Source organism: Agelaius tricolor, unplaced genomic scaffold, assembly GCF_023055355.1.
Source record: "Agelaius tricolor isolate 1412-34295 unplaced genomic scaffold, bAgeTri1.0.p SCAF_1, whole genome shotgun sequence".
Classification (NCBI taxonomy): Eukaryota; Metazoa; Chordata; class Aves; order Passeriformes; family Icteridae; genus Agelaius; species Agelaius tricolor.
In genome coordinates this window covers 58,056,903-58,084,835 of record NW_027269261.1, presented here as the reverse complement: position 1 = coordinate 58,084,835, position 27,933 = coordinate 58,056,903, and the positions used below count along the sequence as shown (strand labels likewise).

General features: G+C 39.9%; 2 protein-coding genes across 2 annotated transcripts in view; one reads left to right on the top strand and one right to left on the bottom strand.

Annotated features, from left to right (window-relative positions):
* Positions 1-39: 39 nt before the first annotated feature.
* Positions 40-23,436, top strand: LOC139594243 (plasminogen-like). The gene is made up of 19 exons (XM_071436050.1): positions 40-204; positions 3,345-3,480; positions 5,639-5,745; positions 8,579-8,693; positions 9,538-9,677; positions 10,297-10,417; positions 10,549-10,667; positions 11,543-11,705; positions 12,274-12,404; positions 13,165-13,330; positions 14,112-14,278; positions 15,185-15,333; positions 16,764-16,857; positions 18,410-18,530; positions 19,252-19,326; positions 19,672-19,812; positions 20,902-21,008; positions 21,843-21,988; positions 22,761-23,436. The coding sequence occupies exons 1-19, from the start codon at positions 156-158 to the stop codon at positions 22,920-22,922; spliced, it is 2,409 nt and encodes an 802-aa protein (XP_071292151.1). The 5' UTR covers positions 40-155; the 3' UTR covers positions 22,923-23,436.
* The window catches only part of SLC22A3 (solute carrier family 22 member 3), a 29,701-nt gene continuing 25,147 nt past the window's right edge, over positions 23,380-27,933 (bottom strand). The window contains exon 11 of the mRNA XM_071436043.1: positions 23,380-27,815. Within this exon, the coding sequence (XP_071292144.1) occupies positions 27,758-27,815 (58 nt within the window). The 3' untranslated portion in view covers positions 23,380-27,757. The remainder of the gene's footprint in view (positions 27,816-27,933) is intronic.

The window sequence follows — 27,933 nt, the reverse complement described above, 5'->3', positions numbered from 1 at the left end:
AACAGCCACGCCACGGCAAGGGGGGAGCAGCATGGGAGAATGATTAACTTAATCCTCCTGCCTTGTTTGTTTGATGCTGCCTCACTCCAGTGCAAGTCAATAAAACTTTGAGCACCGACACACACAACTTCCAGCACCCTCCAAGCTGGCCCAAAATGGGGATTAGCAAAGCTGCCTTTCTCCTTCTGTTCTTTCTCAGCTCAGGTAAGAGTCCTTTGCCTTCTGCTTGCTTGTGTGAGGCTGGGGCCAGACCCTTGCAAGCTCCATGTGAGGAAGGTTGGTCCCCAAATCCCTGCATCACAACTCCCCTGGATGATGGTGGATTTGGGGCTTGCTGGGCAGCAAGAGCTGCTGCTGAGCAGAGTGAGAGCTGTCATTGCTCCAGGGCTGTGTTCATTAGAGACACCAGAAGAGGAGCAGCCTTGGTGTCTGCATGGGCACTGATGGCTCCCAGCAAACGTTTCCCCTGGCCAGAGACAGGGCACCCTTGGGGAGCAGCCTGTCAAAGGCTTGCACGGCTCCCTCTGCTTGCAGCAGCCTTTTGTCTTAGGTTTGGGGATTTTTTTCTCCGTTATTTCCAGCCACTGTGATCCTTATTCTGGTCGCTCTAAAGTTCGTTAATGCTTGTGCAAAACAGAATCATACAGGAAGGAAAAGTTTGTTCTACACACTGCAATTTTGGTCTTTTTCATAACTACATTCTTGACAGTGAATTTTTCATTCCATGGGATAGGGAGACCAAACCTGATCACTGTTAGTTTCTGCAATATTTTTGGTACAGAAAGATATTTTTGTGGAAGATGATAAAAATTTTTGAAACACACAGGAACTGAATTGGGCTCTTTAGATATATTTATATGTATTTCATACATATGAATATTCTCTGTCCTGAAAACCTTAAACTCCAGTGAAGTGTGAGATTCAGACCACACAGCTTCTTACAGGCATCTGTATAACCACACAATATGTTGTGATTGTAGTAAAAAATAAAGTTGTGAGTGTGCTAATGCTTATATAAAGATACAATAAAATAGACAAACATTTTACGTGTGCAGTTTTAAAACATAAGAAAAAGGAACAGTTAGGAAAATATATGGGTAGATTTTAGCTGGAAATATTAGACATGCCCCAGCATAGAAAAAATCTGTTATTTAATGCTAAGAGTTTTTATCTTTAAATTCTAATTTCTAAGCTTTGTTTTTGCAAAAGAACAGCCTCTGTAAAATCAAATACCTTCCTCAATTAGGTAGGAATTTTATATAAGGGAGAAAAATATACAATTTGGGCTTTTATCTGAAATATTATACTTTTGTTTTGTAATCCTTTATCAAATGGTAGAATATATTTGCATTTCTGAATAAGATAGCAATACATCTTTCTGAGACTAAAACATCATAGATATAGGGAAAATGGTAGCATGAAAATTTACTGCTTTTTTATTGATTGCATATTTTCCTTTTTATTTTCCCTACAAGTAATGTCCTGCCATGTAAATATAACAAAAAAGGGGAAAAATATTTTTATTACCCAAATCACTTATGACCCTGTCAATATTTCTAAAATCAAATGTTGTATTAATAATGATAATATTGTTGCAAAATTTCCAAACAGAACGGAATTAAGTTTGCATGGAAGCTGTACCATAATAGGAGTTCTTTACTTGTTTTCCTTATGGAGAGCATTGCAGCGTCCCTATCATTGTCTTAACCTAGTTGAATGTTTTGTCTCAAAACTCATTTATTCTCAATGTTTTTGTTTTGAAACAACTAGTGGAAATGTCATTTGACTATTTTTCACTTACTCTTTTGTTTTCCAGCAGCTATCCTTTTCTTCCATGCATACTGTTAAAGTAACTTCCAGCCTTAGAGACGAGCTCTTCCCAGGGATTTTTAAATCCAGAAAAACCCCTGCAGTAACTTCTATGCTCTTGCAATTGTATGAGAGGAAGCATAATTTGGCTTTTATCCCTATTTTACCAGCTTCAACTTGTAGATGCAAAATGATCTTTAAGAAAATACCCAATTGCAGGCTGAGCTATCTCTCAGGTGAAGGAATTTAATAGCAGGACATTATGAGCCTGCTTCACACTGAAGAGTGTTACTCAGGAAAGGGAGGAGCTGTAGCCTTCTTCAGCTGGAAAGACATCACTGAACAGCCCAGTGGAGCCCCTCTCACAGGCCATGGGTCTGAGTGGGACAAGGAGGCTTTTTGTCCCTCCTGCTGGCATTGGGCCATGGCTGAGACAGACAAGGGGCAGCGAAAGTGAAGTTCCTCTCTGCAGCATGGCTGTTATTCCTGAGATTGCAGTCATGGTCTGGTTCATCCCCTGTCTGCCTTTTATTCGGCAATTGCGTAAGGCCAGGCACAGAAGCACAGAGCAGGACTGAGATGTCCTGCAGTGACCAGGGGCCAGGGTGTCTGTCTGGGGTTGAAACCCTAAGAACAGGTAACTCCCAGGGCCAGATGTTTGTCAGAAGAGTCATATGCTCCACTGATAAAGAAACTGTAAAAATCATAGGACTCATGCAATTCCATGACTCTGCAGCTGGAAGTCATGAAAATCACTGTGCTATGCACTAATTCTGAGATTGCAGAGCTCTAACAGGAAAATACTAAATGCCAAAGTTCTTTACAAGAAGAAATGTTCTTGAACACTTTTTGAATTTACCATTAAACATAGCTGTACTTTTTAGTATCCTTTATATTTGACATGCAGCTGTAGCCCAGAGGTTGTTAGGTGAATTTATTTACCAGTTTAGTGTCTTAATTCATTGCAATGGAGGGCAACAACTGCCACCTTTATTATTAAGCAAGTTCAGTACAGGGTTATTACAAAAATGACAAACTGAACATCTGACAATCCCAGTGACTGAGGGTGGTTTGTTTCTTTTAAGAGGAGCCTTTGTAAGGAGGTTACTAATAAATCTGAAGTCATTCCATGAGGACAGATGGACAGCAAGGGACAAATGTTGTTCCACACCTTTCTTGAGGCCCATTTCTCTGCTTTGTCCAAAGTATGCATGGCCAATATTTTCTTTCTGAAACACCTCCCCTTTTTTTGCTCCTTGTGTCATCTTTTGTGCTTCCATTACTTTATACCATAGGTTTGTGTTATCACTGTTCAAGCCATTTCTCTGTCCTGCCTGACACTGTGTTTTCAGTGATGCTGCCTTTTGCCATACCAGGAAGGCATTTTAGATTTACCCATATTTTGTCACCATTAACCCAACTATTCCAGTAATTAAATGGTGATGTCACATGACTAGGTGACAAAGAATTTAATGTGAGAGTTTGAAATAAATCATCATTCCCATTTTCACTCCTTTCTCTCTTTTTCATTTTAGTGCAAGGAAGTGTTTTAGACCGCTATGTGAGAACAGAGGGAGCTTGGTTGCTCAATCCAATGAAGCAAGTTTATAGAGCAAATAGTGATGAAGAATGTGCAGAGAAATGTGAAACTGAAGAAAAGTTTGCTTGCAGGTAATTTCCCACACACATCTTTCATTGCAAGTGATGGAACAATATGCCTTTTTTACCCGCAGTCTGAAATTTCAAGGGTTTTCTTATGACTTTGTGGGGGTTTAAGGTTTGCTGGAAAAACAAAAAATGTACACAAACAGAATGCCTGGGACATATAGATGAAGGCAGAAAAAATAGAGAACGTAAGAAGGTTATGTTGAACTTTTATTGAAAAACATTACAATATCTTGCTGCACAGCTTGACATGCTGCAAACAAACTTGACATGGTTTTATCAAGACTCTTGCTCTCCTTCTGCAATAAACAGTCATAATTAATGTCTTGGAAATTTAGGATAGGATTGCTTATTTTAATTGCATTGCCTATCTTGCAGATAAATCCATTTTTCAGAATTTTACTAGAATTTGGACTTAGGTAACTGTTGTTTACTTTGACAAGGAGATGGCCACCTAAACCTTAATGATTCTAAACCCTTTCAGCCAAATTCTCTCGCTGCACTTGCATTAACCAGGCTCAAATGGCTAGAAAGTATGAAAAGTGTTGATGAACCTGTATTGTTGGCCTTTGCTTAGGTTTCTGCCCCACTGGAGCCCATTGCTCTGAGCTTGAGGCTGCTGGATCTCCTGTGCCAAAGCCTTGCAGCCCACTGAGCTCCAGCAGTGTAGCAGGAAACTGGGGCACTGAGGAGAAATGTCCATTGCTGTGGTGGGAGGCAGTCTGCACATACAGGGCAGAGGGGTTTTCTCTTCCAGTGTATCACTTCTGCAGCATGCCTTTCTGAACTCAGCAGAGTGATTGCCTGCAGTGCTGTTTCAAGCACTTGGTTCTACTCAATGCTTTTATTCAAGGCAGGGATACAATGGTCCTGACTTCTTAACTGTGTTTTGTAACTTTGGGTTTTAACTCCAAAGAGAAAATGAGACTTATTTTAAAAAGGTGTAAGCCTGAAGGATGACAGGGGTCTGCTGACTGTATGAAATACCACCAATTCCCCTGGATCCAGCTTCACTCTGAAAACCACAAAGAGGGCAGAGCTGCAGTAGCTCGTGGTTCAGGATAGTAGGGAGGAAGGCAGAGAGGGCAAGTCTGTATATTCAGATTATATATTTACAGTTGGCAGAGACTTAATGTTCCCTTTTGAAGCATATTCAGACACAGTATCATTCTTTAGCTTCTGCCCTAGGGTGTCAGCCTGCCATCACTTGGCATTGGAATGACATCAGGTTAATGCCTCCTTAATTAATTACGTGAGATCTGTTACAATCAAGCAAGAACTGATGCTGTCTGGCAGGAAGGATCTGGGGAAAGAAAGATAAATGTTAGTTAGAGCTTAGGACCAGGGCAGCACTGCAGCATCCTCACATTAATGCTTCAGACCAATCTGTTCAGATCAATACTTCAGACTTATCCCACCTTAGAGGTGGATTGGGCCATGCTCCTTAGTTACTTTCCTACTTACAAATTTAACATTACTTACAGCTTAGTTGGCTTAACTGGGCTTAACAGCTTTCTTGTTACCCATTAAATGTCATGCTGCTACTGCTCTTTTCTTTTTGGTCCCAAAAACCAAGCTGTAGGAATTATTTAGCCTGTCAGAAGGTTTCCTTAGATGCTATTCTAGAGGCTACACCATCTGCTTCAGTTTTGCAGTTTACAAAAGGCTATGACTTATGGAGTGCTTACTCTCAGAAGAGTTACCACAAGATAATTTAAGGTCCTGGACTGTGTTTTACCTGCTCCTTGGTAACTGCTGCGTACTGAAGACAGTCTAACTCCTTGAATGACCACTAATATTTTTAAAATAAGGTCAAGGTGCCTTGTGTATATATCCTCTTCAACATGGGTTCTTGAGCCTCTGGCAAGTTACAAATCCCTTGTTACAATTTCTTCTTGTAGCTCCCCTTCAACCTAGGTTTGATATGAACACTTAGAAGTGAAAATCACCACTGAAAATGTGAGCTGCAATACTCAGTGATTAGAAATATCAGTCTTAAATATTGATATTGTCTTAATATATAGAAATTTGAATCTCAGTCTTAAATATCGCTGAACTGTAGTGTTTGATAAAATGACAACTGAATACTCAAAAATGTTTTCAGGAAAATAAGCATATATTCAGTATTGTTTCTTACATTGCTCTCTCCTCTTACATTTGACAGGGCCTTCTTATTTACCAGTAAAGACCAACAGTGCTTAACACTGACTGAGAACACCAAAACAGCAATGATATTCAGAAGAGCAAATGCAGTTCTTTATGAAAAAAGAAGTATGTCTATATCTTTTTTGTATTATTAAACTGTGGTTCAGATAAAAATGATCTATTTTTATAGTATTTGTATATTGTTGTATTATGTTCGTACTCTTCAGTTAATTAATTGGTGACATTTTTATCCCATTCTTATTTTTATTATGTCACTAATTGACGTGGTGAATTTTATGAATATTTTTGTCATAGATGAGGATTATTTGACAGAAATGATCTCTAATTCTTTCTGAAAATAGGAAATGTGTCTCTGAGGAATGGTAGCTATCCAATTCTTTATCCTGTTTCAAAAATTATCACCTTATGCCAGATGCAAGGAAACAATTGGGTTTTAAGACTATTTTTCAATTTCATTGTCAAGCATGGAGCTCTTGTTGTATACAGGGAAGAAGGAATGTGGTTTATTTTTAATGTAACATAAATTTCATTGTGCTGTTCACCGACTTTAATAATACAGTAATACTTGACTTTAGTAATAGAAAATGAACCAGGTTCTCAGCTGCTGAAAATCATGGAGTGGTTTTGATGGGCCAGTTTCTAACAAAAGGCAAGAATCTCAATAAGTTGATAGTAAACACCCATAAGCTTCAGAGAAATGCATCTTTACTTCTCTGTTGACCTTGATGGCTTATCCCTCCCTGTGGGCTAAGACAATGCTGTGTCTATAGCAGCTGCCAAGGAGATTTTAGACAGTAGTTCAACAGCTTTAGCTGGATTGCAGCCGAACATCCAAAGGAGATTTTGTTCAGGCACTGTGGATAAGTGCCTGATAAGGAAGATAAGGAGGTAATTTTTCACAGAAAGGTGTGTAAGTACTGGGCCACATTGCCCAGAGAGGCTGTGGAGCCTTCACCCTTGCAGATGTTGGCTGGCCACAGCTCTGAGCAGTCTCACTCACGTTAGAACCTGAATGTGCCATTTCTGGGGCTATGGACCTAAGACAACTGAGAGTCTTTTTCAGCCTAGTATTTTCTGAAGCCTTTGGCCAGCTGCATTTTTTTCTGTAGGTAATTTAAAGTTTAGAACATTAGTTCTTTCATTATACACAGAAGCAGGTGGGAATTTCCATACATCACAATTAAGTAATACTAAGAAATCTTCTGAAAGTTCTCTTTTAGAAGGAAAACTGAGTGAATCAATTAATAAGTAACAAACCTAAAAGATTGTATGAGTAAGTTATATGTAAGTAATCATATTGGTTTTTCTTACTGTGATCAGGAGCTAGATTGCAATTTTGGTTTATTTTTGAGACATCCCTTGGATTTACTGAAGTTAGAACCTGGTACTGCAATACTCACTGGGAATTTGTTACTACATGTTTTGGGGCCATAGACATGTGTTTTAGCTTCTTGAAGTAACAGAAACACACCACTAAAAGTGTGAAAAACTGCTGTTTGACAAAACCAAAATTTCCAAAAATTGCACCTCTGCCTGCAGAAACCAAAAAATGGACCTTGGTATCATAAACATCAAATACACAATCTCTTGTGTATGTGTCAGATGCTGTCTGTGTTGCTCATTTTTGTATCTGCAGTAATTTTTTCAGTCTAAGCAATTACTTGATGAGACCTAGTTGCTATTTATCATTGTGTTCAACAAAAAGGATGACAATTACTATAAAACTGACAGTTTCAGAAGTTATTTATTTTAATAGTATGTGCTATAAAAGAGAAAGTTAATCTTCCCTGGCTTACAGTAAAAGTAACAAGAATTAAAGCGGCATTTGGGAATTGTTTCCTACATATCTGTTTGGAAATAGTTAACCCAAGGGACATGGGCTGAGTTTGGGGATCAAAGTTAGGAATTTGTCATCAGAAAGGAAAAGCCCTGAAGGTTATATAAACGGTCAAAAGTTTACACAAACAAGAAGAGTCAGCACTTGACTGATTCAATGTTGAGTGATCGAGGGGTTTAATGTTATTTTATTGCAAAATTGTTTGAGGGATCCAAATGGCTTCCAGCTAAAGTTTCTAGAGTAAACTTGCCTCTATATATACATTGAAATAAAAGGATTCCTAAGGGTGCATCTATAAATTCAGGTCTAAAATATCAGCCCTCAGAAAAGCTGAACCATATTTTGGAATCAAATATTAGTTCTTTTCACTGTGGGCAAAACAGGTCTGTGTAAATGGCATTATTTCTCCAGATTTCTGTTAATCTTCTGCTTGTATGTCAGCTTTGTTACAACTTTGATGCTGAGAAAAACTGTTGCAAAACTCAATCTCTACAAGTATTTGGTTTGGACACTACTTAAAGACCCTGAGCCAAACCAGGTCACAACCTAAAAGACAGATTGCTTCCCCAGGAAAATGGTAAATGAGTTTCCTACCTAGTTTTCTGAGGCAGAGGACACGTTGCCTGACAGTGATTGTCCCTAAACTGCAGCTGTCTTGTCTTCAGCTGAATTCAGGTGACCATCTTTAAAGATTTGATTTTTAATTACTGTGCATAACTATAATAACCTCATAGGAGGTAAGAAAAAGAGAATGTGCTTCTATTTTGTTATAGTATCTATTTAAATGTATTTAAAGTGTTCTTTATTATTTAAATCTACTATGGTGTGTTCCCAAAATAACTGGGTTTTATTACACTTATTTTTCTGGAATTCTGGTGCAGAAATTCTTTTGCTTTCACATACATTTTTCAGTCCCAATTAAGTCAAATTACACATCAGCTATCTAGCAGGTTTTTACAATGTAAAATGTCTAGTTTTGAGAACATAAGAAAGTCAAAATATGATCAAACATATTTAAGTGTGCTGTCATGAAAATGGATTTTGTGTATGCTAGAATCCAATTGATATATTGTGATACTGATTAATCACATATCATTTCAGTATATCTTCTAGAATGCAAGGAGGGCAATGGAGTGGATTACAGAGGAACAGAAGCCAAAACTCAGAAAGGTGTGAAGTGCCAGAAGTGGGCTGATAATACCCCACATAAACCAAAGTAAGGTCTTTTCGTATCTGTTCATATGTTTTTCTGAAATTTTGTTAAGCCATACATATGTTCTAATTTGTCTTGTAAGCAAGTTTTTTGGTGTTAGAAATCTCCTTATAAAAGATTTTTCTGTACCTATCTAAAATAAGATAATTCTCTAATCTGAGTTGTTACTCAGAGACCTCTAAGTGTTGCTACATGATCAACAGAGACGCTGTCAGCCTTGGCAGTTGCATTCAAATTTTATGGGCTTTACATGAGCAAAATATTAGACAGAGAAACATCTGGTTCTGCTGAAATTAGAATTTTTCAGTAGTCTCACCAGAGTAAGAACTTCTTCCTTGCCAAAGTATAACATGTGGGAGATGAGATAGAGGTGCATCATTTTTTCAGTGAATCTACAATTAACAAGGCAGTATTTCTTGTATTTAATAAAAAACCCCTAACTGGGTTTATTTAGTAACCTTCTATTCAGAAGCTGTAGCACTCAGGTTACAGAGGACTCTTACATTTCAGCAAATACATTCTCATTGTGTCTCCCAGGGAACATATCCCAGAGGAGGCAGTTCCCTACATGCCACATGGTACCCTGTCTGAGCAATAACTGCTGGAAACCAATAGCTAAGAAAATGCAAGTATTAAGGGCATAACTGGCTGTAGAGGCACTGTATTTCTTAAGTCTATCATTGTAGCACTTCTAATGCTTCAGCAATTGCACACACTAACTCTTAGGGGCCCTCTAAAGACCAGCATCTACAAAATTGTCCTCAGATAAAGATTTTGTTTTTAGAGCCCTGAGCTGAATAATTGGGACACTTTCCTTATTCTGTAATCCCATTCAATTCTGTTCCAGTTACACGCCTGAAAAATATCCCAAAGCAGGACTGGAGGAAAACTACTGCAGAAATCCTGACAAGGATGAAAAGGGACCCTGGTGTTACACAACAGATCCTGATACCAGATTTGACTACTGTAACATCCCTGAGTGTGAAGGTCAGGACACACATATTGACTTCTTTCCAGTTTTTGAAAGATGTGTTAAAGAATGTGAAGTTATTCAGACACTTTTACTTTCAATTGAGCATTTGTTTCAAACTTGAATTTAGCTCAACATGAAATTTTCCAAAACATTTTCAACGTCAACAAGGAAGATATCAAGAAACTCTGAAAACATCAACACATCAACAGTATTTTTTCCCTAGATAAAAAAGGCATATAGGTGTATTGATATATCATAAAATTAGAATTGAACAAAATGACAGTTGCTAGTGCAGAACTCAATAAAATGTGACAGTAGCAAAGCACAGATTTTAAATAATATATTAATAGATTCAATTTAGCTCTTTTAAAGCCTGTAGTCTGTAATGTTGGTTTGGGTTTTTTTTTTTTTTTTCATGGAATACTACAACAACTAAAATGACTTTAACAAGTTGATGGTTAAAGTCATCTTACCAAGGAAACTAAGCTTTTACTTAGCCAAAAAATGACTGTACTTCAGCCTCGTGCTCTGATCAGGCTCTTGTGCCGCGTGTGAGACAAGTGGCAATGTTTCTGGGCCAGTTCATCAGAGGCTTTCTGTCTCTCTTGTCCTTGCTCTGTCTTGTTCCTACAGTAGAGTGCATGCACTGCAGTGGAGAAAACTACCATGGAGTAGTTGCAACAACAACGTCTGGGCTTGAGTGCCAGCGCTGGGACTCCCAGGAACCTCACTCCCATGGATACCTCCCAGAAAAGTGAGTCAGGTTCTGTGATGGTCCCTTTATCACCAGTGGTGGGCTAAAGACCACCCTGCACCAGACAGGAGAATTGTTACAGCTACTAGTAGCTTATCTTAAAACCTAAAAATCTTATTTTTCTGGTTCAGTTTTCCAGAGAAGGATCTGAAGAATAATTATTGTCGTAATCCTGATGGAGAACCTCGGCCCTGGTGTTTCACTACCAGTCCAACTAAACGCTGGGAATATTGTGACATTCCTCGTTGCAGTGAGTCTGCCTTCTAGACTTCTTCCAGTCAGAGTGGTGTGAGGAGACAGAACAAACATAAGAGGTCCCAAAGATAAAGAAAAGTATAAAAGACAGCTGAATTTTATCTCAAATAAAAAAAATTATTACTTTAAAATTAACTTCTGATAGCTTTATTGAGGCTAGACATTTCTGTCATAGGCATTTCTAATGGTTTTGTCTGGAGCACATCTCCCTTCCTTGATGTGTTTTCCTATGACCAGGCATTTCTGCTGTTATTTCTGTTGTTCCTCTTTTGATTCCAAGAAGTTTCACTCTTCCTGAAAATACTTTGGCTTTTACTTTGCTCTTCCAAATGAATTCTCCACCTTTTCAGTTTTCTTTTCCCCTAAAGGCCTGTCCTTGCCATTATACTTTTTCTTGGGACTTCTCACTAGACCTCATCCTTGCTGTCTCTCACCAGTCAGAGTATATCTATTTTACACATGCACCTGTCTGTATCACTGATGGGCCAGACACTTTCACCCCAGTTTTCTTCACTGTATTACCACTTGCTTACTTTCCAGATCTGTTCTGATGAGGCTGCTAGCATTTTCATATATTGACTTTTATATCCTGTCTTCTATCCTGGCTGCTGTAAAGGGGCAGATGCAAGTGCCCTTCTGGCAGCCTGACTGCTTGTGAAGAACTCAAAATGGGAGAAAGAAAAGTTAAGAAAGATATCTTTAGATCTTTTATCTGCCTTTTGGACTTTTCAAATATTTTGATATTTAGAACTTACCTGCAAAGAAATCTAAAAAGCCCATTTGATTATAAAGATCAGAGTGGTTTGTTGGTTTAGTTTTTTAGTATATCTAAAAGGCACTGATTAATTTCAGTTCCTTTTTCTGTAACAGCAACACCCCCACCACCTCCTGCCCCAGGACGCCAGTGTCTCTCAGGGAGAGGAGAAGACTATCGAGGCACAATATCTGTTACTGAATCAGGAAATACCTGTCAGCACTGGAGCTCTCAGTCTCCCCACAGACACGCCCGCACTCCTGAAAACTATCCCTGCCAGTAAGTGAAACCCCTCTGTTACTCCATGTCCATGAGAAATACCAAGTCTCAAAATTACTTCAGTTTTCTTCATCTGTATAGCAAAGTCCTTCAGTTACACCAGCATCATTCATCACCTGCTGGATCTCATATTTTCAATTTTTTCATACATTTCTTTTTATTGACTTCTTTTTCTTGAATACAGGTGTGTCCTCTTCTGACTTTCAAGCTCTTCTTGGCTGACCTTTTCCCTCCTCATTTCATCCTTGTACTGTATGGTTGCTCAGGTGAAACCGTGAGGAGTAAGAAGGGTACAGCTGTGATATTTGCTTGGGGCTAGATTCTTTCACCCTAGATTCTCTCTGCTGTGCTACTCTTGACTTCAAAGTATTACAGTCTCTTAATTCATTCATCAGTTGTGCAGGTATCTGGTTTAGCACATCCAAAACACCAGCAAATTGCAATTATTCATGTACAAATGGCATCAGTAAATACAACATTAAACTAGGCAGCAAGAGATTCTCCATTTGTTCATAACTTTTTATAGATTTCCAAGAGAGAATTTTATCAGTCAAGTTTTCTGTTCTAGGGGCCTAGATGAAAACTACTGCAGAAATCCTGATGGTGAGAAGAGGCCATGGTGTTACACCACCAACACAACTGCCCGGTGGGAATATTGCAACATCCCCTCCTGTGACAGTGCCAAGCCAGAGGCCCCTGGTAAGAACAGAAGACAAGTGGAAGTCAAGGGTCATCATTGTTCATTTTGAAAAATCTCCTGTGACTCTGCTCAGTTGCATTGCTGCTGTCACTGTTGGCATTGCCGTGTCTAGTTTTGCTTCTGGGTGTGATGTGGAGCCCACGCTGGTGTGTGCGGTCTGGCAGCTAAGTGCAGAAGGTTTTAAGTCAGCTGCTGCCTCAGATCAGGAAATTTTGCAGTAAAAGAGTCTTTTCATTTTGCCCAGTGGTGGTTACCTCCACTGATATATTTTTAAATGCTCCATGGAAAAGTTAGTTATCTTTACATGCCAGTTCCTTAAAAAATGAATCTGTCGCAAAAACCTAAGATAATTTAGGAGCATTGAACCAAGACTCCATAGAAAACAATAAGAGAACTCTCCTTACACAAGGTAGTCTTGTTCCACACATAGGTGTATGGCAAAGACACAGGCAACCTCCATCCTGAAAAAATTTTGATCCATATTTTGATCCATATTTGGCTTGTTATCTGAAATAAATCCCCATGTGTGACAGTGAAATTAAGTACAAGTGCTTTTAATCTAGAATATAATGAAAATTTTGCAAGCATCTTTTGAGATCTTCGTTTTGATCTACTGTCTGAGAAGGATTCTGTTACAGAGAGCATGCTGCGGTGGTCAATGAAATACTCTGGCTTCTTGTTTTCTGTTGTCTTTCTATGCTAAAGCATCAATGTCAAAGAGTTAAGATGCAAGAGATTGGTTTCTGTTATTCACTACAGCTGTTGATGTGCCTGAGCAGGCTGAAGTTACTGAGGAGTGCTATCAGGGCAATGGGGTCACTTACCGTGGCACAGCTTCTTTCACTCGCTCGGGAAAGAAGTGCCAGGCCTGGAGCTCAATGTCGCCGCACCGGCACAACAAAACGGCCAAGAACTTCCCCAACGCGTACGTGTGCTTCCCATTGCCAGGTTTCCTTGGACAGTGGTCATTCCATTGAACTTGTTTTGATTTGCATCATCGTTGCACAACAATGATTATAAAGCTGGGAAGGGAGTGTACTAGATAAAAATAATCCCTTCCTTTTCTTCTTCTTTTATCATGGAAATGTTTATTAACTTCATCTTGAAAGAAACCACAGGTGTCACTATTATACTATTATACTTGGACTAATTAACTGTGTGTTTCTACGTTGCTTCTAAGGCAATTAATAGTTATAATAAATTTTTCCTTATGCTGAAATGAACTGTTTCTATGCATTAATTTATTAATGAGTTTAAGTCTTTGCTTCCTAGTCTGCAAGTCATTAAAACTTTGAAGAAGGGATAGATTGTTTTCTTATTCCTAATATCTATCACTTATTTTTTCTGAAATGCAAAAAATTATTCCTTTTTAAAAACTATTAGCATATTTGAAAAAAATAAATTATATCTTTGCTATACATGTATGCATTTACTTATCTGGATTTTAAAATTATATTCTACTTTAAGTGTTAATCACTGAATAAGTATTTGGCATAGTTAAATATTTAATGTAGGTGTCCTGATTTCTTTCTGCTCTAAAAACAATTTCAACTGGCCATGACAGAATGTACATGATAAATGGTATATGCTAACTCTGAAGCAGATCTGCTTCCTAAAATGTTCTTCTGAGCTCTCCCCAGGGCAATGGCATGGATAGGAATATAATAATATAATAATATAATAATATAATATGTTTGCATTTGCAGGGGCCTGAGCCAAAATTACTGCAGAAACCCGGATGCCGACAGCCGTCCATGGTGCTACACCACCGACCCCAGCGTGAGGTGGGAGTATTGTGACCTGAAGAAGTGTGACAACCAGGGGCTAGAGACTGTACCTAAGCCTCCTCAGACAGCAGAGGAAACAAACCGTGGTGAGAACACTTTCAGCTTCCCCAGAAATGCTCATAACTAGGAAGCTGGTTTTCATGGAAACACCTTCAAGAATTTAATGAGAAATGAAATACAGGAAACTCTAAATAAATACAGAATTTAATACAGTATTGTATCCACACTCTTAATTTTCTGAGCATTTTTGTAGAATTTTATAGCAGGGTTTCTGCATTAGGTTTTAGGCAAACATCACATCTTTTACCTGCTACATCTGGCAGTATTGGAAACAAGAGGAAGCAGATGGCTCTGCTGTGGGAGGGCAACTAGTAATGACAGAAAAATGGAGCAGTGATGGCATTTTGCTGGCACCTGCTCCAAAAAGTCTTTTCCTGTGCCATGCTTTCACATTTCTAGGGTTCCACTTACCATCAAAGGACAGCTGGCTTTTTTTGATTCAGTTCAGATGCAACTCTGTTATGCAGTAGATGGTTAGAGTACTGCAGCTTTCTTTTTTAAATTTTTTTTGCTATGACTTGTTTCACTGGTTAGAAGGTTAATAATTTTGGCTGAATATGTGTTACTGTGTTTTACCTACTGTAAAATGTGGCATTGGACAGATATCACTGTCTACAAGAAAAATATTTTATGACTGCATGGTATTTGTAGACCTGATTTCTGGAGTCTTGAAGGATTGACTAAATGTAAGCTTCTTTTATTTATGACTTTCATGATCATGAAGAAAATTTTTAAGATGCAAGGAAATTAAAATATCATTGTTAGTCATCCTTGACTCTATATAGCCCTTATTTCCTCATCTACATAATATGTAGGAAGTGTAAATTGTAGTAGTATTTCCTCAAATTTATCTCTGCTTCACAACCATCAAGTATTGATGTGGCCCAACAGCTCACAGCTAACAACCATTTCCTTTCCTTCATTTTACACAGAGTGCATTATTGAAAATGGTGTAAACTACCGTGGCACAGTGGCAAAAACTGCAAGGGGCAGGACTTGTCAAGAGTGGAGCTCCCAGAGACCTCATAGCCACGACTATTTCACTCCCACAACTCATCCAAGAGCAGGCCTGGAAAAAAATGTAAACAACTGTTCATTTAATACTTGTTGTCATTGAGCTTTGCCTGTCTTTTTCAGGGTCCCTCAGCAAGCATTTGGTGACAGGTCTTTGTTAATTTCTTTTCCTCAGTTCAATCCAAAAACCTGATCATGATAATTCTTGCTGACATGACCAGTGTGGTCACTGTGGGACACAGAGATGCCCAGAAGCTCTACTGAATGCTTCTGCAGCATATCCAAGGGCCTTCAGATGGGCACCTGCTTCTCCTCACTACCGAGGACTAACCAGAGCTGGTCTGTGGGCAGTGCCTCTGTCTCCTCTGACAGAAGGAACACCTGGGCTCATAGGTTTCAGTAGTACAGGTGATGTGGTGATGAATTCAATGTTTGCTTGAGATACATAGCTGATGGATTGTGGACCCCCATTCCCCACTAATTCCCCTTCAGCCCTCCAGCCTCTGCCACAGCCCTTTATTCAGGGCTATACCTGTACCTGACCATCCTGGAATGCAATCTCCCTTTCTAACCTTCATCTCCCTAGTCCTAACAAATGTACTCATCACCAGCTCTTTAGCCTTGTAACATCCCATTTACAGTATTTGCCTGATCTGTGACAAGCTTTGTATGTGATACAAAGAGCTTGTTTGATGCTGACAGCTTGAACTATTTTTTTACCAGGTAGATGACTTTAGAACTTGCTTTAGTCAATTCTTTGATGGCATCACATACCCTGTATTGAATTCCAGATAGGGGAAACTGTCTATAAAAAGCTGCCTGTCATAAATTCTTGGTTCTTGCACTTGTCAGGGGCTCTTGGTAGCATATATTTTCTCTAAGACATGGGATATGATTCAGGATAGGGAAGGGAACTGGAAAAGATACCTGGTAGCATGCAGTTGTGTGAGGTGTGTGTGCTGAGCAGGGATCAGTCAGTATGGCCAGGGAAAGCCCAGAGAGTGATTCAGCACCTGCATGAGGGGGAACACTGCAACCCTGCACCACCCCAGGCATCATCAGGTTGAGCAAGAACAGCTTACACAGCACTCTCCTGTCCCTGAGTCATGCAGCCAGAATGGATGTGGAAAGACCTCAGGACTGATCATACTGCTCCTATTAACTGCAGGGAAAGCAAGAGTAAATATTTTCTGTGCTTTAGAAAGCTTCATCCAAAGTCAAGATCTCCTAATTTTTGAGATCTCATGGATCCAAGGTTGCCCTAGTGAAGCTTAATGTCTGAAGGCAGTTGAGGAAGTCTGATTTTTATTATTCCAAACTCACAGAGCAAATGGAAAAATGAAATAATATTTGACAAAAGGAATGGGAAGTCACTTATAAGAATGAAAATAAGAAATATTTCCCAATTTTTATTTTATTTTATTTTATTTTGAAGCTTTAATTGCTTGGCTTTTTTATTCCCTGGTTAATAGCTGGTGCCTTTATTCTTTGTTACAGTATTGCAGGAATCCTGATGGAGATGTGAATGGACCTTGGTGCTACACAACAGACCCAAGAAAAGCCTGGGAGTACTGTGACATTCCCAAGTGCCGTAATTATTCCTTTAAACATTAGTGTCTCCCTTCCCCTTAAAGACTACTGTCTCCCTTTCCTGTACCTTTTCATAACAGCTGGAGAGTACTTGGTGTTTAGTCTGAAAGACTGATCTAAGTGCAATAGATTATATATAAGAAATTAAGGCTCTTGGGAAGTCATGTTCTCAGGGTCTCTGTCTGAAGACCTAAGATTGGTCTTCCTTGAAAGCCCCAAATGCACCACAAGATATGGACGCCACTGAAGCTTATGGAGTTTTGTCATGTGTTTCAAAATGGGCAGTTCCAGCAGAAATTTCCCCTGCCCCAGCCTAATCTCCTGGCATAACTCTGTGTGTGGCCTTGCTGAACAAGGCACACTCTTATACCAGCAAAATCTTTGCACTCCCTGCTCATGTGGCTCTGGTTCTGTTCTGGATGATAACCAGATTGTCCCTCCTCTGGTATTGTACCATACCTAGTATCTGCAAAATGCATCTGACCCTAAATGTTTAACCAAATGCCCTTTATCTTTGTTAGTAGTAATCAAGCTCTGAATGAGGTGGTGCAACAAAGTCTACGATGATAAAGTTTTATAACATTTTGGTTTCCAGTCCTTTCATGTCTATCAACAACAAAAGCTCTGCTAGGGAGAAAGGTAGCTCTCAAAAGAAGAGTGACTTTCTTGCTGCTTTATCCCCTCAGCAGTGAGCAGAAGAAAATGTGCTCAGATCAAAACCCAAAAACTGAGCAAACAAGAAAAAGAAAATTGTTGTTGTAAACACACTGGACCTGTGAAAGTAGTACTGCAGTGAATGTGTTGTGCTGGGATTCTTAAGGAAAAAAAATCACATTTTCACATCACTATTGCATTGTATTTTGATGATCCATTTCTTCTTTAAATTAGTACTGGGTTTTTTTGTTGAGAAGGTAATCTAAAGAACAGAGGAAACATGGAATTTGCTTTTAATTTCTTTAGTTAGCTCTTTTTGCTGACAAAATTCTAAATTCTGTGTTGATAAGACTCAGTTCACCAAGGCCAAATAAGAACTACTTTTTTAATAACTCAGAGAAATATGAAGTGCCAAATGATCCTAAGATAAGAGTTGACAAAATTTCGTTCCTCAGAGACAGCCTTAGAATTTCACAAGACTAGTTTAAAACATCTGCCAGTGCAGCTTCTGCACTGCTGATGTCCATAAGAGACCATTTAAAAATGGTGGAAGACTTTATTTCTTTTTTCTCTCTCTTTTCTTCTCCTTCCTCTTCTGTTTCTGTTTTGGGCTTGTTTGGTTGGGTTTTCTTCTGTCTGACTGTAGAGCTACTTGTGTGTAATTTGCTGGCCACTTAGAACTGTATGTGAAAAAGAAAAATTTACTAGGCATTTTTAGGTGTTCCAGATGAAGGTAACCTAACAAAATATACGTGATGAATGGTATAGAATTACTTGAAGAGAATCAGAAGCTGAAGTGACAAATGTAACAGGTTCACCTTCTAGCTCACTGAGTTCATAGTGAATATATAGCAAATCACTTAAGTTCCTTACAGCGATGTTTTTTTCTTATTCTGAAGCTCCTCCTCAGTATGAATGTGGGAAATCCAAGTTCAGACCAAAATTGTGTGCTCAAAGGATTGTTGCAGGGTGTGTTTCACACCCCCACTCCTGGCCCTGGCAGATCAGTCTCCGTACCAGGTATGGTTATTCCCCATTACATTGGACTCTACATGCAAAGAAACCTTGCCTCTCACACAGTGTTACAGTAAGTGGTTCAGGCATTATAAACTTGATTTTCATTTAAACATAGCTCAAGGCTAAACACTGTGTGTGCTATTCTTAAAGAAGGTCATTTAGACAACCAAAGAACACTATTTTGTGACAAATCAATTTTGTTAATTTCAAGAACATTTTCAGTAGAAGGCAGAATGACTTTAAATCTGTCACTATATTCTATAACAGAATCAGTTTCCAATGAATAAAAGCAACAGTATGGCTAGTACACCTCTTGATCAGTCCTTCCATGTAAAGATTTGATCCTACTGGCAAAATTATTAATAAAACTGGTAATCAAGGCCACTTGCAGAGCTTTATGACTGTGATTAGAGCTAGAAAAAGTCAAAATCTCTAAAATGGTGAACCTCACTACACACAGGGTTTTTTCCAGTAATAGAAACACTGACTAAGAATGAAGATCTAGGTGTTTTCATACAAGGCCTCCTAAAAATGTCCATGGACTCTTACTATCATTTAAGAAGCATTATTCTAGGAAAGCAAAACATTTCTTAATGAAATTGTGGACTAATGTCTTTAGTTTGTAAAGGCACACATGTTGGAAATATTACCTAATAAATCACAGTAGGATTAACTTTCCCATCTTAAACCACTGCCCTTTTCATGACATTTTGCTCTATTACAGTTATGGCATGCATTTCTGTGGGGGAACTCTGATAGATCCTCAATGGGTTCTTACTGCTTCCCACTGCTTAGCAAAGTAAGTATCTGTTATAGCCTCCACCAGCAACTTCTTACACAAGATAGAAAAAAACAGGAGAAACAAGAGACCTGATAACTAACCCAAGCTGGCTGCAAACAGCTTGCAAGCAGTCAAGAACTGAGCCAAGTCTATTTGTCATTCATTAAAGCTGAATTTTGACTGTAAAGCGGACTGACAGTGATAACTCCTGCCAATTTGATTTCATGTGCCATTATAAGGGATTAAATTTACTCCAAAGCTGGCTATCTGGCTTTGACAGAGCAAGGTGCTGAGTAACATTGAAAGTGGTCTCTGGTCTGGTTGTGTATTCATCAGCTCACCATGTGCAATCATTTCCAATAGGTTCTCACAACCAGCTGCATATAGAGTGTACCTTGGATTACACAGAGAACTGGCAACAGAGCCATCAGTACAAATCCGTGATGTAGAGAAGTTGTTCAAGGAGCCACGCAGAGCAGATATTGCTCTGCTCAAACTGAGCAGGTACCTTCTTCCCTGAAGCACTCCCTTGTTCTCATGGGACAAGATGACTAGAAAGTGGTTGCTGGTGTTGTAGAAATGAGGATTTCTGCATACTCTGTGTTCAATTAGTGATTTGAGACCCCCTCTTCCTTCCCTTTCTGCAGAGGCTCCAGGGTTTCAGAAAAGGAAAGGCTGCCTTTGGGAGGGGAGGAGGGCTGGGGACAGTTAGCCAAGCTGGAAATGCACTGGGTGTCAGCTGCTGCAAGGTGAGGCAGTGGCAGCAGAATAGCAGGAGGTAATGCCAAGAGGAGCCTTCAGTCTGTATTTCTACATGCTTGTACCTTGATAAGGTAATGATGATTGAAACCTGCAACATTAGCATGATGCTGCTCCGTGCTGTTTCCCTGCGGTGGTGGGGAGATTTCCTCCACCAGCAGGGCTGGTCAGTGGGCAGACAAAGAGTTTGCTGTAATGCCCAGTATGGCCCCTCTTGCATCTGTTCCCATTCATTGGAAATGCCCTCTGTGGAACTGTGCAATCAAAAGGAATTTGTCCATGCAGCCGCCAGATGTGAATGTGTGCTGCTTGGCCTTTCAGTGCTGTGGCTGCAGTGCATGTCTGAAACAGATGCAGGGGCAGCTTAAAAATGTGGTCTTTTAAATGAGCTTTTGCTGCGCCCAAAGGCAAGTCAGATGGCAAGTCAGATGGACTTAGGTTCTGCTGTGTGCAAGTGTCCTGACAGAAAGTGATTTCAAATCAGACTGGATGCAGAAAGAGCAAGCTAACACCTAGGTGTTAAATGCCACTAAATTAAATCCTTTGTAATAGTTTTGTAATTAGGTCCTGTTGCCTATGCATTAGCCTAAGTCAAAGCCTTCTCCTGGATTAATATTGGTTCTTTTTATGTTTCGCTTTTGTGTATCTTGTGTATCACTTTCTGTGGGTTTTGAGCCTAAAAAGAAATTTTGCATGTCAGAAAAAAACCTCAACTGAAACTAAGGATTTAAATTATAAAAGGCTAAATATATATAAAATCTTTTTAGAAACCTGAATTAGAACCTAGTATTAAGTATAATTGTGCAAATGATTGTTCCTCTTTGTTCATTTCAGACCAGCAGTCATTAATAATTATGTAATCCCAGTTTGTTTACCAAAAGAAAACTCTGTGTTAGGGGGAAGAGAGGAGTGCTATGTGACAGGCTGGGGAGATACAAAAGGTGAGACAGCATTGACACCTTTAAAAGCTCCATGTTTGTTGACTGGTATATACTTGTGTCCAAAGTGTGCCCTCTCTTGTGCACCACACAAGCTATTGATGAAAAACTTGTTTCATCAAAATTCACCAGGTGCTGCCAAACTTCCCACTGTCTCTCTGACTGATTCTACTAATTCATTCAGTGCCATGTAAACTGAAACCCTCTAAATAGATGCTACAAGAGGAGAAGCAGAGCTAAGGAGTTGCTTCTCTCTCAGTCCATATGCTTTTCCCCAAAGTGGGCTTTTGCCCAATTGGATGGAAAGTTTTCTAGATTTACGCTATCTCTTAATCACACAAATGTGACTTTGCTCATTCTCTTGAGTGATTCTTCCTCCCAACCAGGCTAGTTTGCATCTCACACAAATAAAACCCTCATTTTCAAAACCTCTCACTCTGTCTTGGTTCAGAAGTGCATTGGTACCTTCTCTGCCTCCTTTCCCATCATGCCATTTTCTACTGTTTGCTTCCTACCTAATTTCTTCCACACAAAATTCAGATATAGAGAAATAAAATGGCTTGGGAATGGCTACCACAAGTATCTGTGGGTACTGGATCCACATGAATGTACTGTGAGAGCAGGAAGGTCAATGGTGGGTGGTAGAAGGTGGTAAGTACCATAATACTGATAATGCTTACTGATTTTGGTATATATTCATATTGGGCCTGGGAAGTGAATGCACGGTGCATACTATGTTGATTTTACTGCTTATCCATATCCTGATATCTGTGTTTTGTGAATATGATAATTACCTTTGTCATTCATTCTTTTTTCGTCTCATTTTCATTTTCAAAGATACTCCTGGTGAGGGCTACTTAAAGGAAACTGGCTTTCCTGTAATTGAGAATAAAATATGCAACCGCCCTGAATTCTTGAACGGTAGAGTTAAAAAGCACGAGCTCTGTGCTGGGAATATTGATGGTGGCACAGATACCTGCCAGGTAAGAAAGTCTGTCAGCATGAAAGTCAGTTGTAAGCACATTCAAATCAAATAGGGCATTGCTTTTTGGGCTTTAGAGGCCCAGAATTATCCTTGGGGGGTTACCACATCACGTGTATCTGAGCTGAAAAATGCCCATGTATTCTTCTCTTTCCTTGCTCCCTCATCTGCTGCTGGGAAGTGGGGCAATTTTTCAGATAAGCCTGAACTCCAGAGCACATGGTAACACACAGTTGCACAAGTCAGGTGTGTGGAAGCCAACTTAGAATGACAAAAGGTCTGACTTTCTTTCCCCAGGCCCCCTTGCTAGCCTCAACCAGATTACCTCCAATGTCCAAGCTAGCTCAGTTAACAGCATCTCAGTTAGCAGTCAAGGAAGGATGCAGTGGAACCTGCCATGCAGGCAAAACAAGGGCCAAAGGAACTATGAACTTCCAAGTATCAGTGCCCCAGGATCATCTAGTAATAACAGAAACCCATGAAGACCTCAGAAAAGAGACTGAGGGAGGAAGCACAGTTTAAGTTAACAAGGGCAATCAGATTCTTTTTCAATAAATCCCCTTACTTCAAAAATAAATGTAATGCCTGGGTGACATGAAGAGGGCTTTTATTATAAAAGTTCAACAAAATGCATGGAAAACTCTTGCCTTGCTGGAATTCCAGTGTTCCTTATAACTCCTGTGTCCTTTGCATGTAGGAGGTACTTCTGTTTCTGTGCCTCCTGTGGGAAGGGTCTGTCCAAGAAGGAATCATCCTGTTCTTTTGCTGTTTAGGGGGACAGTGGAGGACCTCTAGTCTGTCTGGACCAAGATAAATTTGTCCAACATGGAGTCACCTCTTGGGGCCTTGGCTGTGCCCTACCCATGAAACCTGGTGTTTATGTTCGAGTCTCCAACTACATTCCTTGGATTAAAAGTGTGATGGAAAGCAACTGATCCTGGGTACGGACTGCCCTCTCCTGGAAAGCAGCATGCATGTCAGAAATACAAGATTCCAAGTGCAATATTAAAGCTACAATCATTCATAAGAAAGTAAAATAAATATGATCATCCATTTTAAATTGCTATAAATTAGTAGTCATTGCCAAGAAGCCCAGTTGACAGTCCATTACCCTGTTTCTATATGTTCTATAGTTTGTTTGCTATGTCTGACAATAGACTTACCCACCTCTGAAATACATGTTGAAAATTCCAACCTTAACTGTAACTGGACACCTGCATTTTAATTTTTTTTAAGTTCTACAATGACATTTTCTTTTAAGGTCATCATTTTCAAGATGTTCTGCTTCTAACATATGAAGAAATGAGAATACTTTTTATTTTCTATGAGTTGTCTGAACCTATTACCAATTTGATGCTACAAGCCAAAGAAGAATCTCACAGTACATATCTTATATGCCTGTGAAGTTTTATTAGTTATATCTGATAGCATTAAATACATGGGATGGAAAAGAAAAGGAAGGAAACACCTTTGGTTTGTGTTTTCATATTTTTTATCATCAAGGAAATACATGTGTCACAAAGGTATAAATGTTGCATCAAAGATATAAAACAGTGAATAAAAAAACAGCCTCACCCTGAAGTTAGTACCTAGTAAAGAAAAGAAAAGAAAATAGCTATCAGTAGGTACCACAAAAAGTGACAATGCATCTACATATTATAAAATTGTATACCCATAGTACCCATTTATTTCTTCATATAACATTATCTGACTAAATAATTGTTAGATGTACATTTTTCTCCTCTAAAAGAAGATGATGTACACATGTGGTTATAGGGAGTGTAAGCTTAAACCTTTCAAAATGCTTTCCAGGGAAAGCTTGACTCATGCTTGCCGAAGTGAAGCAATTGCTGGCTATGAACTCCTGCTCACATCCTGCTCTCTGGCAGATAAAGCAGGGAGCTCCCCACAGGCATCTGGAGACCCCCAGCTCTGCACGGGGTCCTTCTGGCATCCCCTGGGTGTGCTGAGGCTATTCCAAGTAACACAGCTACTTCCTGGGGTGGGATTTGTCCTGTCCATTTTCTGCACTCCCAGACAAGCCAAGCTGCACATCATTTTAAAATTGTCTTTATGTTTTGTAAGCTTGCACTTGCTGAAGAGATGTGCTGCATCCTAGGAGTTTTGGTTTGGTTTGGTTTTTTTCCCATTGCCTTAAAGGGAGATGAGAACTATTAAGCATTATTAGGTGCCAGGGTGATTTCTGAAGCTTCTACATCTGGAGTCTGATTCTGGGAGATGAAATCATCTCAGGGCATTGCCTTCCTGACCAGGAGAACCGCTGATAAAGCACACACTACCCACCTGTCTGGTCAGAGGGATCCACTGAGCACAAATACCCTCCTGCATATTTTCCACATATGTATCCACTTTGTCATTAAGCCAGCCAAGAGATTTGTACAGTTCTTCCTGACAACAGAAATTCTGTGTTGCAGCTTGGGCTTTGATTTGTTAAGCTTTTCAGACATGAACTCTTGAAGGCATGGTTAATACCTGGCTTATAGACAGAGAAACCATTGGCCCGGCTCTCCTTGCCAAACTGGCTAGAAATTTCTGGATATGCCTAAATGACTGCAGAAGTCCCACCTCATAACGCTTCAAACAGTGCCAGTCATGATCCTTTCCTTCCACAAGACTGTCAGGGGCAATAAAAATTGTCACTTTTTGTGGTAACCATTTGTACAGACCGGATAAAGTAAGCCAGCACATGTGGTGGCAGTGGCACATTTGACCCAAAATAGCACTTCCATCTGTTTGTTGGTCCAAGAAACCTCTTTGCCAACAGGGAAAACACACTTGGGTTTCTGAGGTCACATTGTTTGTGTGCCTGCGGTGATGGTACGGTGACACTTTGTCTCTTGTGTACCTCACATCTCTCCCTGTGCCCCTGGAGGACACGCGCGCAGGACAATTATAGCTGACAGAGTTCAGGCCCTCAGTGAAGAGCTGCCTCTCACAACAGCCATTTTAATGTCAACACATGCATCTTAGGAGAACACTGCTGTGCCTCCTGAGAAGCTTGTGGGACTTTCCTGTAAGTATTAATCAGTTGGAGGCACATATGAATTTAGGATAACTTTTTTTGAACAAACAGCCTATCCCGTGGTCTGCATGCCCAGGTGCATCCACCTCCATGCAGCTGGTTTTGCTTGGGGTTCTCCCTCACTGAAGCTGTTCACCTGCTACCACCTCCTCCTCTGTCATCTCTCACCCACAAGAGCGAAACCCCACCATTACCAGACTGCTGGTCATGCACCACGTTACACACCCACTACACCTTCAGGAGGCAACACAAAGTCTCACAGAGATGGAAGGGTTTTTCAACTTAAAAAATCCCTGTTAGGGCTAAGAGTTAGCACAAAAGCAATGACCAAATACAAACTCCACCTGAAGTTGCTACTAGATTAGAAGTCAAAACATATGCATAGGCTTTTTCCTGCTGTCCTTTACAAAACAAATTTTTAAGAAATAAATATATTCAAACTTCTGACACTACCCCAAGCCATTTTACCTACTGAAATTTATCACTTACATTATCTTTTGAGCAACACATAATGCTATGCAAAACAAAGCATAATCTGAAAGAAGGAAACAAGTCTTTACATCTCTCATTTCTCAATGCGTTTTAGTTGTCCACAAACTGAAGAAGCTGTCAAATATTATTCCCATTTATTTGGAAAGTCATAGCTTTAAAATATATTTCCAATCTCTCTCAAGCTGCTAAAGTGTATAAGACACCAATAAAAAAAAAAATCACGAAGAAGAAGCACTAAATGGAAGAGGGTGGTTCAGCTCACCCAGCATCACATGTGATTACTTCACCCTGGTTCTCCAAGGTGCCTTCAGCAGGGGCTGGCTGGGCTGAGTTTTGTGGCTGGGGGTCTCACTGAGACACAGCATCTGGCCAGTGCAAGCCCACAGTTTCCAGTTCAGGGCTGGTGTCTGCCAGCCAGCCTTGGGCTATCAGCCATCTACAGAAGATTGTATTGGTCCAGGAGAAGTTTTCTCCTTGTAGCAGTAGCTCCAGTTTTGTGTGGTGCTGTCTAGATTAGCTGTATATATTGTGAGATGTTAATTTAGTTTCATATCTCCAAGTCATTACTGACTTTTGCTAAGCATACCTTTGACCTTTGCTGTGCCTCAGAGTAAGTTAGAAACAGCCTTGAAAGACAGGCCTTTATCACTAACTGCCTAAAGTGTGCAAACATTTGGCTGGGATTATTATTAAAGGTCCTGTTTTCCTCCAGAAGGGCTGGTGATAAAGGCAGTTGCTGGGAAAAGGCAGGGAGAGTTGGGAATTGCTGAAAAGCACAGTATATTCCTCACCATAGGAAATCCTCCTGGGCTCCTAGGATGGTGAGACTGGAGCAGTGATCATTCATTTTCACTGACTGTACCATAGTGCTACTGATTTGTGGTATGAACCTTCCAAATTCAGTCCTATATTTGCTTGTGCCAAACATGGGGGTTTTTTGTGAGCTTATAAGGTTCTTCACAACATCTCACTGACTTTCTTTTATTTATTTCTCTGTTGGTAAGGGGACACCTTTTGAATGCCACATCTTTTCAAGTCCTTCCCTGCAAGGAGCTTATTGTTCACTAGTCAGTGGCCAGGACACAATTCTTAACGGAGGTCATACAGGAGAAGGGAAAGGCAGTCTGTCCCTGGAATCTGCTACAGAGCCAGAGAGTTATCCTGTCATCTTCAAAGGAACAATTAACACTTGCCTCCTTCATAACCAAAGCTCCTGGCTCATCCCTGCCCAAGACAGCTTGACATCTCTGTCAACAATCCCAAAAAAGTAATCCCGAAGACAGAAAGATGACAAATAGTGATAATGAACAGAATGCGGAAATTGCAGGTCATCTTGGCAGTGGTGAGGGTGAAGGAATTTGTTTTGTAGGGATGGGCAGAGAGCATGATTTGCAAAGGAAAAAATCAGCATGCTCTTGAAAGAGGTGTTTGAAAAAGGCTCAGCAGAGGAGAGCAGGCAGAAGCCCTTCCCTTGGGGGGATGAGGGTGTCACATGAACCCCAGCTGTGCCTGGGGAAGGCACTAATGGGCAGCAGGACAATCTGTCCTGCAGAGCTAATGCCCTGTGCAGGGACTGACACCCAAATAAAGCCCTGGAAAGGTGAGGAGACTGCTTCCACATTTCAGAAAGCCCTTGAACAAGGAGGGAAGAAGGCCAATTGTTGAAAAGGGTCCCTGTGGGTGACAATCAGACCAGAGAGAGCTTCTGCTGATGCACACTGCTGATTTCCATCCCTGTCAACCAGGGAAAATGTCACCCTGATCAGTGCCCTCCTTCTTCAGCCATCATAACTTCTATTGGTCCAGATTCTTCAGGGGCACAGGAAGACAGGTTAAAATAGTCATCCTCTCCTCCTCAAAGTCATCTAAACAAGCACTACCATTTAAATCCTTCCCACACAAATGTAAATCCAAACAAAACAATAAACAAAAGTCTCAAATAGATACAGAAATAAATACAAGGTCACTGAGCTGGACATTGCATATTTTTAAAGCTGTTCTGTTCTCTGTGAAGAACCACAATCCCTTCTTCCAAACAGCATACTCAGAAAAAAAAAAAAAGTATTTATTCCATATTCATAGAAAAATACAGTACTTGTATTAAATGTCCTTGTGCTTAGAAGGAAAACATGAAGTTTAATCCATATTCGGCAGCAAATTTTGAAGTGGTGGCAGGTGGAGAACAAATTCCCAGTATGGGAACAAAGTTCTCAGCTCAGTGCTGTCCTTCAAAAGTCAAATATAAGAGTTGGTGTCCTGGTGTTTCTGTTTCTTGCCACATTTTCCAAAATGACTGTTGAAACAGAAGGGGAGAGGGGTATAAATGTAAAAAAACAGGCAAATATGTAGTTTAAGTTGTAGTCCAAGCGGCAGTACTGAAACATTATTTTTTTCCCCAGAAAATTTCCTCT